General features: G+C 40.8%; 1 protein-coding gene and 1 pseudogene across 1 annotated transcript in view; one reads left to right on the forward strand and one right to left on the reverse strand.

Moving 5' to 3' along the window:
• The window catches only part of Slc25a51 (solute carrier family 25, member 51), a gene marked incomplete in the record, with an annotated part of 13,995 nt that extends 2,189 nt beyond the window's left edge, over positions 1–11,806 (forward strand). The window contains 2 exon segments of the mRNA XM_013513300.1: positions 1,696–1,819; positions 7,435–11,806. Coding sequence (XP_013368754.1) covers positions 7,476–8,369 — 894 coding nt within the window.
• Positions 11,807–15,243: 3,437 nt separating this feature from the next.
• LOC102010809 lies at positions 15,244–17,017 on the reverse strand (annotated as a pseudogene).
• Positions 17,018–17,022: the final 5 nt, after the last annotated feature.

Consider the following 17,022-nt stretch of genomic DNA (forward strand, 5'->3'; position numbering starts at 1 on the left):
TAAATAAATAAATAAATAAATAAATCTAAGAATGTAGGTATACAGTAAGGTTCTTAAAATTTCTTAAAAGAGTGATTCAGTGGCCTATAAATGATTGGCTAGCTTCTTTTAGGAAAATAAATACTATTTCAGTAAAAATTAAAAATGAACATGGACAAAATTTATATTGTTCAAGGGCAGCAGTTTATGTACTTATTTTTAAGACAGGGTCTTACTATGTAGTTCAGTGTGACCCCAACTCATGGCGATCCTCCTGCCTCAGCCTCCAGAGTGCTGGGATTACAGGTGTGTGCCACCATGCCTGGCTAAGTAAATTGGCTTATATTGTACAGAAGTAGACCTAGTTTAGAATTTGAAATGCACTGTTATATGTGTTCTACATGTTAAAATAAAATTTCTCATTTTTGCCTTTTTGAGACAGGGTTTCCCTATGCAGTTCAGGCTGGCCTTGAACTTACTTTGTAGCCCAGGTGGGCCTCCTGCTGCCTCAGCCTTCCGAGTGCTGGGATTACAAGTTTGCGCCACCACTCCCGGCAAAATAAAATGTTGTTGACATTCATACATTGTCATGATATTGTGTAATAATGTGTACATTAAATATTTTTGTTGGTTTTAACATTAATTATGAAACTAAAGAGTAAAGCATTATATAGGTATCAGGCATTTTAAAGCTAAGTTTTAGCTTTTTAAATATTAATCTGAGATTGGCAAGTATAGTAATAATTAGTCTTCTTGCCTATCAGTAAAAGAATAAAAAGTAAGGCTATAATAGGCTAAACAATTAATTATTAAACTGAGCACCTGGCAAACTTTTCAGTCATCTATCTGTAGGACATTTTAAATCATAACGCTTCACTACAGTAAGGGCAGAAATAGATTGGATAACATTCTGGAACCACTTTTTTAGTGCTGTTTTTCTTGAAAATAACGCTACACTAGCCCACTGAAGATTTTAGAACACTTACGAACAACTAGAATAAAATAAAATGGAGAGTATCTTTTAGAAATAATAAAGGAAGCCAACCACAGTTGCACACACCTATAATCCAAGCACTGTGGGACACTGAAGCAGGAGGGGATCCCAAGTTTAAGCCCAGCCTGAGTGACTTAGTCCCCATCTCAAAATTTTTAAAAAGGCTGGGCATAGTGGTACACACCTGTAACCTCAGCACTTGCCTAAAACCCCAGCATTTGGGAGTCTGAGGCAGGAGAATCGCCAGAAGTTGGAGGCCAGCCTGAACTACATAGTAAGACCTTGTATCAAAAAGAAACAAAAATAGTTTTTTTTTTTTTTTAAAGAAACGGCTGCAGATATAGCACGGGGCAGAGGCTCTGGATTTAAGCCCTAGGACAAAAAAGTAATAAACCTTTTTCCCAGAGGAAAATGCATAACCTTAAATACTCAAATTATGAAATGTAATTTAAAATAACCATTTAATTTGAGAAATTAGAAATGAGAGTATGAGAAAGGTAATAAAGAGGAAAAGCAAATTTAAGAACTAAAATATAATAATAAAATTGACCATTGAAGGGCTCGTTCATTGAGGGTGGCGGAAGTGGGAATTAGATAAACTAGTTACCTGTTTAAGAAAAAGGGAACATAAATAAATACACATGGTTAGGGATAATTTTTTAAAACAACAACTGCTGTATAAGACTATATAATTAAGCCAGATTTTTTTTTTTTTTTTTAAGAAATCCAGGTATCCAAGTTGACTCCAGAAGAGGGAATCTAACAGACCAGTAGCAATGGAAGAAATTGAGAAAGTTAGCAAACAGCTGTCATTCCCTACAATGCAAGGATCAGCTAGTGTCACAGGTAAATCTTTTAACATTTTCACAGAACTTCTAATTTTGATAAATTCTAAATTGTTCCCTGGCACCAGGAAGGGAAAGTCACACATTCTCTTTACAAAGCCAGTAAAACACTGACACTCGAACTTGGGGTGAAGATAGTACCAGACCTGATCTGTATGAATAGTAATGTGACATTTTAAAATAAAATAGCAAATGGTAGGCTGGTGTGTAGCTCAGTGTTAGAGGACTTAGCTAGCATGTATCATACCATCAAAAGAATTTTTTGAAGACAAGTCTAGTGGTGCACAGCTGTAATACAAGCCCTCCAGGAGGCTGAGACAGGAGGGTTACAACGAGTATAAGCCTGGTGTGAGCAACTTAGTGACTCCTTGTCTCAAAATAAAAAAAGAGCTGAGGGTGTGGCTCAGTGTGAAGGCTCTGAATTCAATCTCCAGTGTTTAGCTACCAATATTTGTTTTTGGATCTGCAGCATCAAAAAATGTTTTGCAAATGTTATTTAGCAGTATTTGAAACCAAATATTTCAGCTGGACATGTTAGTGTATATCAGGTGCTCAGACTGAAGCAGAAGGAACGCTTAAGTCCAGCCTAGTTAACTAAATGAAACCTTATCTCAAAAAATAAAATAAATAAAAATCCACCAAGGCCAAGTGAGATTCAGCCCGTAATACGGGAGTGAATGATTACGTGATATACATAGGCTCTGACTCATGATGGTTCAATTTAGATGTTTTGACACATGTTACCCCCCTCACTCTGAGGATGAACCCAGGGCCTTGCTCTGCCACTAATCTTCAACCCCTGCCCTTGTTCCTTATTTTGATTTTTTTGTTTTTGTTTTGAAGTCGAACCTCACTGTTGCCCAGGCTGGTCTTGAGCTGCTGCTATGCTCAGGTGAGCTTCTGCCTCAGCCTCCCAAGTGCCAGGATAACAGGTGTGCACCTTCAGGCCTGCCTCTATTTTGATATTTATATTTTCTTTCAGTACTGGCGATTGAATCCAGGGTCTTTGTACATACCCAACCCTTTTTTCGTTTTTTATTTTGAGATAGGGTCTTTCTGGGCTGTGGATTTAGCTCAGTGGCACAGCACCTGCCTGGCAAGCGTGAGGTCATGAGTTCGATTCCCGGTACTGAAAAAGAAAAATGAAAAAAAAAAAAAAAAGAGAGATAGGGTCTTTCTGAGGAGTCCAGGCTGGACTCAGACTTGTGATCCTTACCCCTGAGCCTCCCAGAGTGCTGTTACTAGCATGCGCCATGGTGCCTGGCTTGTCTTGGCTTTTTAATGATGTGAAGTGATGCATTCAGTAAAAACTGTACTTCAGAATTTGAACTTTGATCTATTCCTGGTAAGAGGAAAGAAGCTAGGAAGATGAAAAGCAGGGGCTGGAAGCCTCAGCTCCCAGTCAGCCATGTAGTCACGAGTGTGTTGTTAAGCTATGATGATCAGTAAGTTATATGTGATAAATACATTTTGAGGGACTGAGAGTGTAGCTTAGAGCTACACTCTAAGAGCTACACTCTAAGACTCTGTAGAGCGTCTTTAGCATGCATGTGGCCCTGGATTCGGCCCTCGGCACCAAAAACCTAAATGCCTACTATATTTTCAACATATAGTGGGTTTATTCACATCTAACCAAATCATAAGTAGAGGACTCTTTGGTGCACTAGATACTTAAAAAAGAACAATAGCGGTAGTTCAGCCTTGTTCGGTAGTCAGTATACTCCAGACTACTCTCCTAGGTGCTTTTTGTGTACTATTAACTCCATGAGTTGAGGCAGCCTATGAGGTAGATAACTTCCCTCTTTTATAAAAGAGGAAACTAAAACACAGAGACATTGAATACTTGTCAAAGGTCACAGAGTAGATGTGTGGTAGAGGTAGGATTTGAACCCAGGCAACAGGCAGTAGGTCCTAGGGGCTCTTAACGTGTTACATAGGCTCTCATCTCTTGTAGCTATATAATCATTTCAGTAGCTACTTGAAAGCATTTGAGTACAGTTCAAGATCAACTCCTGATGGGTGGTGATGGGAAGGGGGAGTAGAGGTGGTTGAACTTTAATAAACAGTAATAAATGTATTGTTATGCTTAAAAGCTCTATGAAATCCTTAGTGGTTGACCAGTTGTACTCAAAAAATGGAATCCATGTTTAATGGGAAAGAATTTTGTAGTAAATAGTAAGGGCAACAGTTGAAGTTACAATGGAAAGTATATGAATTTTTGAATGTGCTATGTAGTTTGGGGTTTTCTTTAACTTTGGATTAGGGATTAAATCCAGGCATGCTCTACCACTGAGCCACATCCCTGGCTACTCCCTCCCTTTTTTTCTTTTTTGAAACAGGCCTCATTAAGTTGCCTAGGCTGGCCATGAGTTTACAGTCCTTCTGCCTCAGTCTCCTGAGTAATTGGGATTGCAGACATGTGCCACATGCTTGGCTATATTTGGGGTTTTATAGCATAATTTGTAGCAGATAAAATGTGTTATGACTTGTGTCTGGATGTCCCCCCAAAGCCTTATGCAGTCTTGGGGGAGTGCTTTTCAGAGGCAGCTGAATCTAAAGTTTGTGATTGATTCATTGTCTAGTATTGGGATTATGGGTGTGAGTGCTATACCCACCCTAGGGTGGATAGCCCACATACAGTACAAGGCAGGGAAGGAGGCTTGCTCCTTTGCTCCTCTGCTCCTCTGCTCCTCTGCCCTTCTCCTGTTGCTATTGGTATTTTCTGCTGTCATGATCAGTTGTCTCTCTGCCACGCCACCCTACCTTGGAGCCAACTGACTGTGGACTGAAACCTCCACAAAGTGTGAGCTAAATAAACCTTCTTTAATTTTGAGCATTGGGTATTTTGTCTTAGCAGTGAGAGAAAAGTAACCAAGACAAAATGATATGACAAACCTGGGCTTTGGTTATGTACATCTGTAGTCCCAGTACTAGGGCAGGAGTATTGCAGTGAGTTTGAGGCATGCTTTGGCTCCAGAGTGGATTCAAGACCAGTTTGACTCCAAAGTGAGACCCTGTCCTAGAAAAATCACAAATAATCCAGGCATCGTGGATTCCACACTGGGGAGGCTGAGGCAGGGGGATTGCCAGAAGTTTGAGGCCAGCCTAGACTACATATGTCTCAAAAAAAAAAAAAGGGAACCACAAACAGTGGCAGCACTGAAAAGATGTTCTTAATGTTTGCAACGTAGTCCTAAAGGTGGACAGGGAGAGGTGGAAAACAGGCACACTTGCACAGGAACAGATCAATGTGTGTCAGTTGACCAGCAAACTTTTTTCACATCATGGTAATTGTTGCCCTGTGTAAACTTGAAACTGCCAGGACTTGCAGGTGATAAACACTTAGATGACAAAACTTATTTTGCAAACCAAAAGCCAGTGTCATGTTTATGGTAATTCCTAAGGGTGTCCCCCAAAATGTCAAGAAAAATATAAAAAATGTCCACTTTTACCTTAATTCTGCTCAGGAAATATTTGTATGTACGACAAGGTAGAAAAAAAGAAAGATATGTATTATAAAAGAGAAGTCAAAATTATTTGCAGTTTATTTTGTTTGGTTTTGGTTTTGGTTTTTTGAGACAGGGTCTTGTTATGTAGCCCAGGCTGGCCTTGAACTCATGGTGATACTCCTCCTGAGTGCTGAGATTACAGTGCAGTCATATTTTGTATTACAGAAACCAGAACAATTCTTCAAAAAAAAATGAGAAATAGAAAATTGGAAAGGTTGGGTGATTCTAACCTTAAGATACAAGAATTGGTAGCTGTTTATATTTCCAGAAACAGTAGGAAAATTAATAGAAGGAAATAAACTTAATAATAGTGCCCAGAAAGGTAAGATGCCTAGGTATAATAGTAGTCAAGATTTGTAGAAAGAGCCAGGTGTAGTGGCGCACACCTGTAATCCCAGCACTCTGGAGGCTGAGAGAGGAGCATTGCTGTGAGTTTGAGGCCAGCCTGAGCTAATAGCAAAATCCTGTCTCAAAAAAACCATCTATCGGGGCTGGGGATATAGCTCAGTGGCATAAGTGCCTGCCTGGCAAGCGCAAGGTCGTGAGTTCGATCCCTGGTACCGCAAAAAAACCCAAAAAAAACAAAAAACCATCTATCAATCAAGCTAATGTATATTCTTAAAAAAGATAGGAAGAATAATGTAAATGCTATAAAGTATGTAAAACAATGTGAGCGAATAGAAAGACATTATATCCTTATTAGATTCTGCTTTGAAAAGGTGACAGTTTTAAAGCTCTGTCCTGAAAGTCACTTCTTCTGTAAAATGCCAACAGAGTTTTGGGTGAAATATGACAAAAATATACTAAAGTTAACCTGAGAAAAGTTGAGTTCCTTTTTTATTTTGAATGTTTTTGCATATCTTATGCAAATATTTTCCTAAGGTATAGTTTTAAAGGCAAAGTTATGTTTGTATTGTGTATGTTCTCTTTTATGTTACGTATCTGGCTCCTCCAGATGTCTGCTTCTCAAAAACTTAAGCTTTCTGATTCTTCATTCTGCATTTTTTTTTTTGTATATATTTACGTGTTGTCTCCAGATAAAGGTGATTTCCAGCACCAGTCTTGGAATGTAGGAGTTGCTCTGAATAATTCAACTGTTTGAATCTTTTTGGGGGGAAAATCAAATTATATGACTGAAGGGAAAGAGCTTGCAACTTACGGAAACAGATGTCATACAGGGGTAGGACTTTGTGTTAGTTCCACTCCATGAGCTAGTCCGTGCTTTTAGACTTCACGTCTTCATCCACAGTATCTGATACACCTGCCTCTTATCCCAGGGCAGCTTCCCAGAGTCCTTGCCACCTGTGATTTGGTAACAGGGCTATGAACCTTGGAGTCAGACAGACTTCATCTCAGAATGCTGGCTCCCACAGTTTACTAGGTATATCTTAGACAGTAGAGAATATTCGTTTTTTTGTGGGCATTTTTTTAACTGGGAAAATAATAGTTTACAGAGTTGTAAGAATTTCAGTGTGTCAAAGCATAGTGCATAGCATGTACTCCAGGCATTCCTTGATTGCATTCTCTCATACCTCTTCACCTTCCGTAATGTCCCTACCTGTGAGCCCACAGCATATAAGTTGTAAATAATGATTTTTTAATACTGATAAACCCTTGACATGTTCATGTGCCATATTTTCATGAAAAATTACTATTTCTAGTCCTTTCCTCCAAGTTTTTAAAATGAGACATATGTTTTACAGTTTTTGAAGCTTTTCTTTCTGTGTCTGGCTTAAAAGATAGGTGGGTCTTATATCCACTGCTGCATTCAGTCTGTTGTAATAAGTTGTTCTGGTGGAAATAGATGCAGAAAATCTAGCCTGCCATAGGCGTGTAGTTGAAAAAGGATGGACTTGTGAGACTTCCTCCAAGGGTCTTCTGAAAATACATTAAGAACCAGTGACTAGTTCTGTGGGCATGTGTGGAAGTATCATCCTGAAGCCCATTAATATGCTCAATTAATGTGTTAACAGAAAATACAGTTTTTTTAAAATTCAAAACTACTAATCCACTGTAAAAGGGAAAACAGTGTCCAAAGACTGGAGAAGGGATGGGGAAAGTTCCATGTTTGGCTTTCTGTAAATAATCCTTTGTCATTTATTTGCAGGTTTAAAAAATCCTTCATGAGCAGGAAAGATCAGAAGCAACATGATGGGTTCAGAAGCTCATGAAAAGAGGCCACCAATCCTAACATCTTCGAAGCAAGACATATCACCCCACATTACCAGTGTGGGTGAAATGAAGCATTACTTGTGTGGCTGCTGCGCAGCTTTCACCAATATAGCGATCACATTTCCCATTCAGAAGGTCCTCTTTCGGCAGCAGCTTTATGGGATCAAAACCCGGGATGCAGTACTGCAGTTGAGGAGGGATGGATTTCGAAACTTGTATCGTGGAATCCTTCCCCCATTAATGCAGAAAACAACTACCCTGGCACTTATGTTTGGTCTGTATGAGGATTTATCTTGCCTTCTCCATAAGCACGTGAGTGCTCCAGAGTTTGCAACCCGTGGTGTGGCGGCAATACTTGCAGGGACGACAGAAGCCATTTTCACTCCACTGGAAAGAGTTCAGACATTGCTTCAAGACCACAAGCATCATGACAAATTTACAAACACTTATCAGGCCTTCCGGGCGCTGAAATGCCATGGAATCCGAGAGTATTATCGAGGTTTGGTGCCCATTCTTTTCCGTAATGGATTCAGCAATGTTCTTTTTTTTGGCCTTCGAGGTCCCATTAAGGAGCATCTCCCTACTGCGACAACTCACAGTGCTCATTTGGTTAATGACTTCATCTGTGGAGGTGTATTGGGTGCCATGTTGGGGTTCTTGTTTTTTCCAGTTAATGTTGTAAAAACTCGCATACAGTCTCAGATTGGTGGGGAGTTTCTGTCTTTCTCCAAGGTTTTCAAAACAATCTGGCTAGAACGGGAGAGGAAGCTGACAAATCTCTTCAGGGGAGCCCATCTGAATTATCATCGGTCCCTCATCTCTTGGGGAATAATCAATGCGACTTATGAGTTCTTGTTAAAGATAATATGAAAACGTCACCAGTGAAGTGCCGTGTATCAACTAAATAGACTTGAGAAAAATTCATTTTGGCTTTGGTTTGAATTGGCCCCAGTACAAGTAGGTGGTGTTGAGTCCAGGCTACAGTGAATCATGGGCAGAGCTGTTTCCCATGAGTATCAACAAAAACAGAATAAAAGGTTTCAGTAGGAAATTTTCAAATTTCCTTTTCTTTTGTTTTTAATTTTTTTATATTTATCCAAGAGCTTTAGGCTAACTGCTGGTAAATAGCTGTCTCTCTGATGGTCTTTCACAGGATATCCTAATAGCCAGGATGATTCCTTTTCCCAAAACAGCCTTTAAGCCTTTTATATTGAAGCATAAAATGGCCATAACCAGCCAGGAAAGATGCTCTTGGGCCCCCAGGACTTCTCAGGCTTACTTTGTTACTCCACTTCTTTGCTCTCGGGAGCAGTTGGAAAGGGGAGTCTTCGTGACACTCAAGCATATATGTGGCAGGACACGGGCAGAACAGAAAAGAAAAACAGCTTATTGGATCATGCTGAAATTGTTGGTGTTAGTTTTGAAATTAAGCACCTGTTGGGATAGTCATAGTCCATACTTTTCTGTTTAGATGAGGTAGTTGGAATCATGCAACTAATGAAATTTTAATCTTGCTTTCTACCTTTGTTTCATTCTGAATGTGACCGTAAGCCCTTCGAAAATACCTTTACATTAATTTTACTGATTTCGTTGCCAAAAGTGGGAGAATTTAAAATTTTTATAGGTGTTTCATCCTGTTAAGAAGCTGTTAATTACATATATTCCTATTCTGTCTGGCTTGGTTTCTTTGAATTTTTAGCATCAACTTAGCAGAGGGCTTTGGGGGCTTTTTCCCCCAAGTAGTAATTTGTCATATTTGAGCATTCTATTTTCTTGAAGTTATAGTTTAAAAAAATAAACACTTCTGTAAGTTTTATTTTAGGAGTCTGTTAATACCCCAGGTTCCCCCTCTCCCTCTTTCTGGTTTCTAAATGTTACATGGGAAGAGGGGAAAAAGCTCAGCACACTTGTCCCACAGTGTTGGCTATCTTTATTTTATTCTTGGAAATGGACACTCCTTTAAGATTTGACATTTGGGGAACCCAGTTTTATTGTGTCATTAAAGCTAGCTAGTTTAAGAGCATATGATCTAAATAAAAGCATTTGAAGGGTTATATTAAATTCTAGAGGTTGGTGTTAGCTAGATAGCCTACTCGTCCCTTATAGGCTTATAGACAAAACTTCTCATGGGATCAGGGAATATTTGAATTTTTTTCCCAGATTGGTGAAGCGAAATGACTCAGAGCAGTTGAATAACTAATGAAATACAGGAAACATCCTAGAGAAATGGTTGATATGTCTTTTAAAAAATATCTCTGTAAATACTAATGTACCTAAGATTGCTCCTTCTAACAAGAAAGATTTTTTTTTTTTTTGTAGTTCCAAGGATTGAACCCAGGGCCCCACTTATGCTAGGCCAGTGCCCTACCACTGGGCCATGCCCTAGCCATCTCCCTTGTCCCTTCTTTTTTTTTTTTTTTTTAGGCACGGTGCTGCTGAGCTAAATCCCCAGCCCCCCCCCCTTGTCCCTTCTTAAAGATGTTTCTTGTTAACTTTTTTTTTTTTTTTTCCATTTTTCTGGGTAATTGCAGGGGAATTTGTGCATATGCCAACCAAAAAATCAGGGCCTCAAATAGTTGTTTACTCAAGTTTCTGGACAGATAGTCCCAAACAGCTGTTTACCTCAAAATGCACTATGGCTGTCTCAATAAAATGAACGTCCTTTTTCCAGCTGTAAAGGGTTAAGGATCATAGTAAGCATTAGCAAGGTAAGAATGGAGTGAGCACCTTCCCAGCAGTTCTGCTTGACAATTTTGTGCTAGGTATAGCAGTTTAGAGATCAAGGTGCAGATGTGAGGATTTCAGAAAACAAGTTGACACCAAGTGAAATTGAGTAGTGTTCTTTGGCCTGTTGAATTGGGACTTGAAGGGAGTGGCAGAAATGAATGAAGATGGCACCTGCATTCCTGGCCCCCTCATTCACGCGTGGCGCTCTGAGCACCTGCGGGCGCAGGGAGGCCGGTGCCAGCACAGCATGGGGGAGTTAGGAGCCACACCTTTGCCCTGGGCATGGACTCCATTGGCCTTCAGTTCTCTGGGGCTTGCTTTTGTCTACACTCCATACAGGTTTTACTTGTAAAGCACTTTGGTGAAAATTGTAAGGAAAGTGCTTTGGTATTTGCCCCATCAAAGGATATGTGGCGTTTTGAAACAGTTAATATATTTTAATGGCTTTCAATTCATTCTTTTTTGGGGGGTACCAGGAATCGAACTCAGGACCTTGTGCTTGCCAGGCAGGCCCTTGTGCCACTGAGCTATATCCCCAGCCCTTAATTCATTCTTAAATTTGTCACTTTTTACTGTTCTTGAAGACCAAACTGCAAACACATTGCCAGAGATGATTTTGTATTGTGTTATAGACTTAATTTGACAAAATAATCAGAATTTGTAGCCAACAGTTTTATCTGAACTTCAAGTCAGAATGTGTAATAAGTAAGAAATTCTGTTGTTTTTACCATCAGCGTGCACTAGCATGGTAATAATTTATAAAAGGCAAATAGGATTGAATAAGTCTGAAAAGCTTTAAAGTGGTCTGTTACATACGTGGCACAGATACAGCTCATGTGCGTAAGTCCAGGTCTTGTGTCCTAGGCTTCATGTCTGATGCCACCAGAAATGTCACAAATGCTGTATTAACACACTTTTGGAGTGATACGATCCCTGAGGACTGCACCACAAACACAGCCTTTACGTTGTAACTTCGTGTCTTACTTTTTTCCCCTGTGGTTGGGGATAAATTCGATGTTTTTTGTCTAAATAGTCACTATTCATCTTAACTTATGGTTGGTTATATATTTACCTGCTGTACATTGACCTGTGCAATAAAATAGAATTGTGTATATATAGTTGACTTTTGGATATCTGAAATTCCCAAGCTCAATTGCAGTGAGTATAAATGATCAGTATAAGATCGTGCAAACCTGTAAGGGGTAATAGTAGCAGGCAGGATGTGTGAAATGGGATCTAGAGGGCTCACTGTACAGAAGCCAATCTTGTTGCACTAACACTGGTGCTGTGGAGTGAAGTACTGTGGTGTGAGGGCTGTGCGGTCATAAAAGGAAGGCTCAGGAGATGACGCTGGGAGGAAGGCTGAGCGCTCAGACTTCTTTTTATATGAAGTACTTGTCTTCTCATGTACAAATGTGTATCAAAGACTTGAACATCATTCTCTCAAAATTTGAGGACTTTTAGTTTTAATGCTGTCTTCTTGTGTAGTAAATACTTGCCTAAATGGCTCAAGTTGTATGAGGATCTCTGTATGTTTCTTCTTTTGAAGTCTCATTAAAAGTCTGTTACCAAATGCAAAATTTTTGTTTGCTGTTTCAAGTTGTGTGACTGAATTTAAATGAAATCTCTTCAGTGTTTCAGCGTTAACATACTTTCTTGGGGTAACTGGAATAAAGTTTTTGTTTTTTTTTAACATTTCACTGAAAACATTTTATTGGCCTTTTGGATAGAAATGGGAATTTATTTGCCACAAAGGATGATCCCATCATATGCTGGAACCAGTGCATGACCACCTCTTTGCTGGTTGGGTTTGCCTCCAATGCAGCCTGCCCCACACTTCTTTTCTGCAAAGCTGCAGTCTGGCCTCAGCACCATGTAGAAGTCCATGCCATAAATACCAATGCTTGGGTCGTATTCGACATGCTGCTGGATCCCAGACCCCACAATTTCCAAGCCAGGTGTGGTGGCACATGCTTGTAATCCCAGCACTCAGGAGGCTGAGGCAGGAGAATTGCTGTGAGTTCAAGGCCAGCCTGAGCTACCCAAGTTCAAGGGCATCTTAGACTACATAGCAAGACCCTTCCTCAAAGTTTGCAGTGTTCATATGTTCACATCTTTAGACCTTTCTCTTTCCTTGGCCCTACAGAGTGTGCATTGGACAGCAGTCTTCCTTTCTCCTGAGGCCAAAGGGTCTGTCTGACAATGTATCTCTGGAAAATACAGGGGTCTGGCCTGTGAGCTGCTCCAACACTTTGGCTGCCCTGGTCAATGGCCAATCATCCCAACACAAACGTTGAGGGAGATCTTGCAGATGCAAACTTCCTATGTGGGGTTCTTCTGTGATCGCTCACTGCAGCCCGTGAGACGTGCCTGTGGGCCCTCCAGTTGGCTGCCAGAAGCCCGCTCCTAGGAGGACAGGAGGGGAAGTGACAAGGTCCAGCCCAGTGCCTTTGGCCAGCAGGGTCCTGCCAGTTTCAGCCTGGCCATCATTACAAGGACCGTGCTGCTCAGGCAGGACAGCCCTTGTGCTCCAAGTGACAGAGGACAGAGACACGGAAGCAAACCTCAGTCTCAAGCCCTGAAGTTTTGTCCATCCTATTTGATGTTTTGTGGCTGGGTAGTTTGTTATCACTGGCATTTTTCCTTTTTGTGTGACAGATTAGTCTATTAGTCCTTATTTGATAAGGCGGCACAGTATCTTGACCTTTAGCAATCCCTGGAGGACTTTGCAGGTAAGATAACTTACATGTCAGCTCTCAAATGTCCCTCCCTCAGACACTGGCTCACACTTTTTAAAAAATTAATTTTATTGATACACTTTTGACATACATAATGACACATTCATCATAGGGAATGTGTACCTGTACGTAATAGATCTTTTTCTCCCATTCCCCTCCCTTTCCTTCAGTCCTTCCTCTCTCTCTTTACAAACTTTGTCTCTACTGTTTTCTTTCCATTCCTTTTTATATTTTGTATCCCTACTCCCTTCCCTTCTCCCCTCCCCCTTCCTTGTTCCCCATTTGAACACGTCCTTCCTATTTCCCAGTATCTGTCCTCCATTATGCTCCTTATTTACCCACTGGATTTCTCACAAAGAGAAACAACACAATATTTAAACATGTATGTCTGATTTATCTCACTTAAGGTGCATCCATTTACCTAAAAATGACTCATTTATCCTTTATGGCAATGTTGGACTCCGTTGTATATAAAAAACCACATTTTCTTTATCCATTCATCCGCTGATGGGCACATGGGCTGTTTCCAAGGTTTAGCTACTATACATTGTGCTACTAAACATGGGTGTGTATATATTCCTGTGGTATGATGCTTCTAACTCTTGGAAAGATACCCAGAGGAGGAATAGCTAAGTCAAATAGAACCTCTGATTTTATTTTTTTTTTTTTTGAGGCCTCTCCATGCTGATTTCCATAGTGATTGTACCAATTTACACTCTCACCAGCAATGGAGAAGCGTTTCTTTTTCCTCACACCATCACCAGCATCTGTTATTGGTTGATTACTTTTTCTGGAGTGAGATGGAATCTCAGTGTTGTTTTAATTTTGCATTTATCAAATGGACTGGCTCATTCTTTCAGAACTAGATCGGGTTTCCCTGGTAGGGGTGCCTTGCCACCATGTTTCTATTTTCTATAGCACTTACCTGTTTTAATTATTATTTGATCTATTGCCCTTTTAGAGTGCCAATTCCATGTGGCAAAGACTGCTATAGTTCCTTCTATGTAGTGCCTGATAACATGGTAGATACTTGCTTAAAGGTAGCCTCCTCGCCTAGCATATTCTTGGAGGGACACATGGATATTCAGGATCATGACCTGTAATACCCTATTTGACCTTGATACAGATCAAGAATAAAGTAATTTTATACCAATTTCAAGGTACTAAGTTGTCTGTACTTGGGCAGCCATAACAAAATACCATAGACTAAGTGGCTTAAACAACAGGCATTTCTTACAGTTTAGAGGATGGGAGGCCCAAGATCAAGGTGCCAGTAGAGTTAGCGCCTGGTGAGGGTCCCCTTCCTGGTTTACAGAGGGCCTCCTTGCTATATCCTCACATGATACAGTAAGCGAGAGCTCTAATCTCTTCTGCTTCTTATAAGGTTAATGTCTTAGTCACTTTCTTGTCACTGGGACAAAATACCCACAATTTAAAGGAGCAGAGGCTTATTTCAGGTCATGTTTTTAGTTCACAGTTGGCCAGCTCCAAGGCAGGAAGGCATGGTGGAAGGGTCTGGTGAAGAGTTGCTCACATAATGGTGGCCAGGAAGCAGAGAGAGAAAAGAGGAACCAGGGATAGAGATGTGCCCTTTCAGGTCACGCCTCCCCCAGTGCCTCTCCCAACCAGGCCCTGCCTATGACCTGCAAGGCAAGAGCCCTGTCTACGAGTGCATGAGGCCTTTAGGGGACAGTCTCAATATAAATTATAACACCCCACCCCCTGAAAGTCTCATGCCAATCTCTTTATGAAAAATACATAACTACCACATTTGGCTTTAGGGCTTCAGCATACAAATTTGGGAAGAGGAACAAACAATCAGTATACAACATGAATTACATGAATGATGAGACTTCTTTATCCTCTTTTAGCTTCAAAACAGCTATCCTTTATTCTGAGAAACGGCCAGCCTATTTGAGATAAAACATTTGTGCCCGAGTCAGGAGTCAGGCATACAGTACTGTTTTTCATATCATTCCCGAATTGTGGAGCTCACTGAATAAAGATAACGGAGAAGGGTAATAAATAACCTTCATTTTTTAAATTTAAAACCTTTATTGATTCATGTTTTCTAGAAATACTGTACTTTTAAATAAATCACCAAAGGCCGAATACTTCTCTCTCCTCTCGATTCTTTTTTTTTTTTTTTTTGGTACCAAGAATCAAACTCAGGACCTCGTGCTTGCCAGGCAGGCGCTGTGCCACTGAGCTATCTCCCTGGCCCTTAATTTTTTTGTCTTGCTTTATTTTGCTTGGGGTGGGGTCTTGCTATGTAGTTATGTAGCTCAGGCCACCCTTCAGCTCACAGCATCTTCTGGCCTCAGCCTTTCAAGTGCTGGGATTACAGGTCCACACCGCCACGCCCTGCTCTCTTCTCAATTCTAAGCCCCTTTCCCCACCAAATATAATATTTATTTTCCAACTAATCAGTTTGTGACAGCTGTGATTCTCAAACCTTTTTTCCAAACACTAAAAATACAAGATCACTGCAGCGAACAGACCATATGTTGCAGTTTTAAAAAACCAAAACACAGGGAAAGCTTTACTCTAACGGTTCAAATCACCAATCATCTGGCTTCAGCTTTCTCTGACTGTAATGTCTTTGTTCACCAGCCCTGCACGCACAGGAGAGGTCCCCACAGACGTCCTCACATCACAGCTGCTGCAAACAGCGAGGAGGCCCTGCTGATGCGGTTCTACTCTTCCACAGGTACTTCCCGCACTGTCTTCATCGTCTTCATCTCTATCCTCGCAAGAGTCTTCACTGTTGGTGTCAATAAAATAATTCTTGTCCCCACTCTCTCTCTTCTACTTTTTCTTCATTAAAGCTTTCTTTATCTTCAGTGAGACTTTTCATCTCTTGACTGCTGAAGCACTCAAATGCTTTTCTACTTTTGCCTTTCTTTGAAACAAACTCATCAGATATTCCTAGTGCTTTTAGTTTGTTAGAATAATGCTTTTCTCAGCACCTGCCTGGTAAGTGCAAGGTCATGAGTTTGATTCCCGGTACGGGAAAACAAAACAAAACAAAAGAATAATGCTTTTCTGCTGCAGTTCTGGCATTTTTCTGAGAAACTCTTTCAAATAGTAGTGGCCTCATTTTTTTTCCGTTTCTTCTAGTTATCAGTATTCTCTCATCCCTTCCTTTTCTCTCTTTCTGAGATATTTTACTCTGGATTTAGACATCTGAACTAAACTTTGATGTGTATCATAAGCCTTAGCCCGGGTTGTCAGGAGTTTCTGCAGTTCTTTCATTCTTTGCTTCTGCTTAGTTAAGATCCGATTTCTTTCTTCTTCCAACATTTTCTTTTCCTCAAGTGATCTGATGGCTTGCTCCCCGTCTGCTGGAGGACGCTGTGGGCACGGGAGGCCTGCAGCCGCAAGACACGGGCTTCGCAATTGCATTTCTGCCTGATGACGTACGCCCCAGAGACAGATGAGGGCCACGGGTTTGTTTCAGATTTTCTTCACTTGACAAAACGTTCTCCTTCTCAGCACGTTTACTTGAGGGTACACGAAAATCAAGTGGTCTTCGGACTGCTGAGAGTTTTGGATACTAGTGTTCCGAGAAAAGTTTCTTACACTCCTCAGGAAGGTCTTCAGCATCAGGAATCTGGGACCCAGCCTGCTCAGGACACTTGGGGCTCCTGACATGCTTGTGAGGCAGAGGGGATGAGTTCTCTAAAAGCTGTTAGGCTCTTAGCTGTGTCCTAAGGTTTCTAAGGAGCTCTTCTTCTTTTAATTTGTCGCTGGTCGAGGTATGGGTCTGGCTTTAAACTGGTGGGTTTTCTTTTTACACTTCAGTCTCTCAGCTGCTTTTCCCGGCTGCCTGCTTCTGCTCCTCTCTCGCGACATGAAGGGCTTTTGTGAGGCCAAAAGGGTTTCTTTGTTCTCCTTCCTGGCCCTCCTCCATTCTTCATTTTGCTTAACGAGCTTATGATAAAGGGGAAGGAGGACACTCAGAGGAACGGGATTGGCTCGGAATTCCTTGTTACACTCAGACTCTTCTTCGTTTTTGGGCAGTTTCTGTACTACGGCAATATCTGGTTTAGATTTCA

The sequence above is a fragment of the Chinchilla lanigera genome, unplaced genomic scaffold (genome assembly GCF_000276665.1).
Source record: "Chinchilla lanigera isolate Chin_1 unplaced genomic scaffold, ChiLan1.0 scaffold00018, whole genome shotgun sequence".
NCBI lineage: Eukaryota > Metazoa > Chordata > Mammalia > Rodentia > Chinchillidae > Chinchilla > Chinchilla lanigera.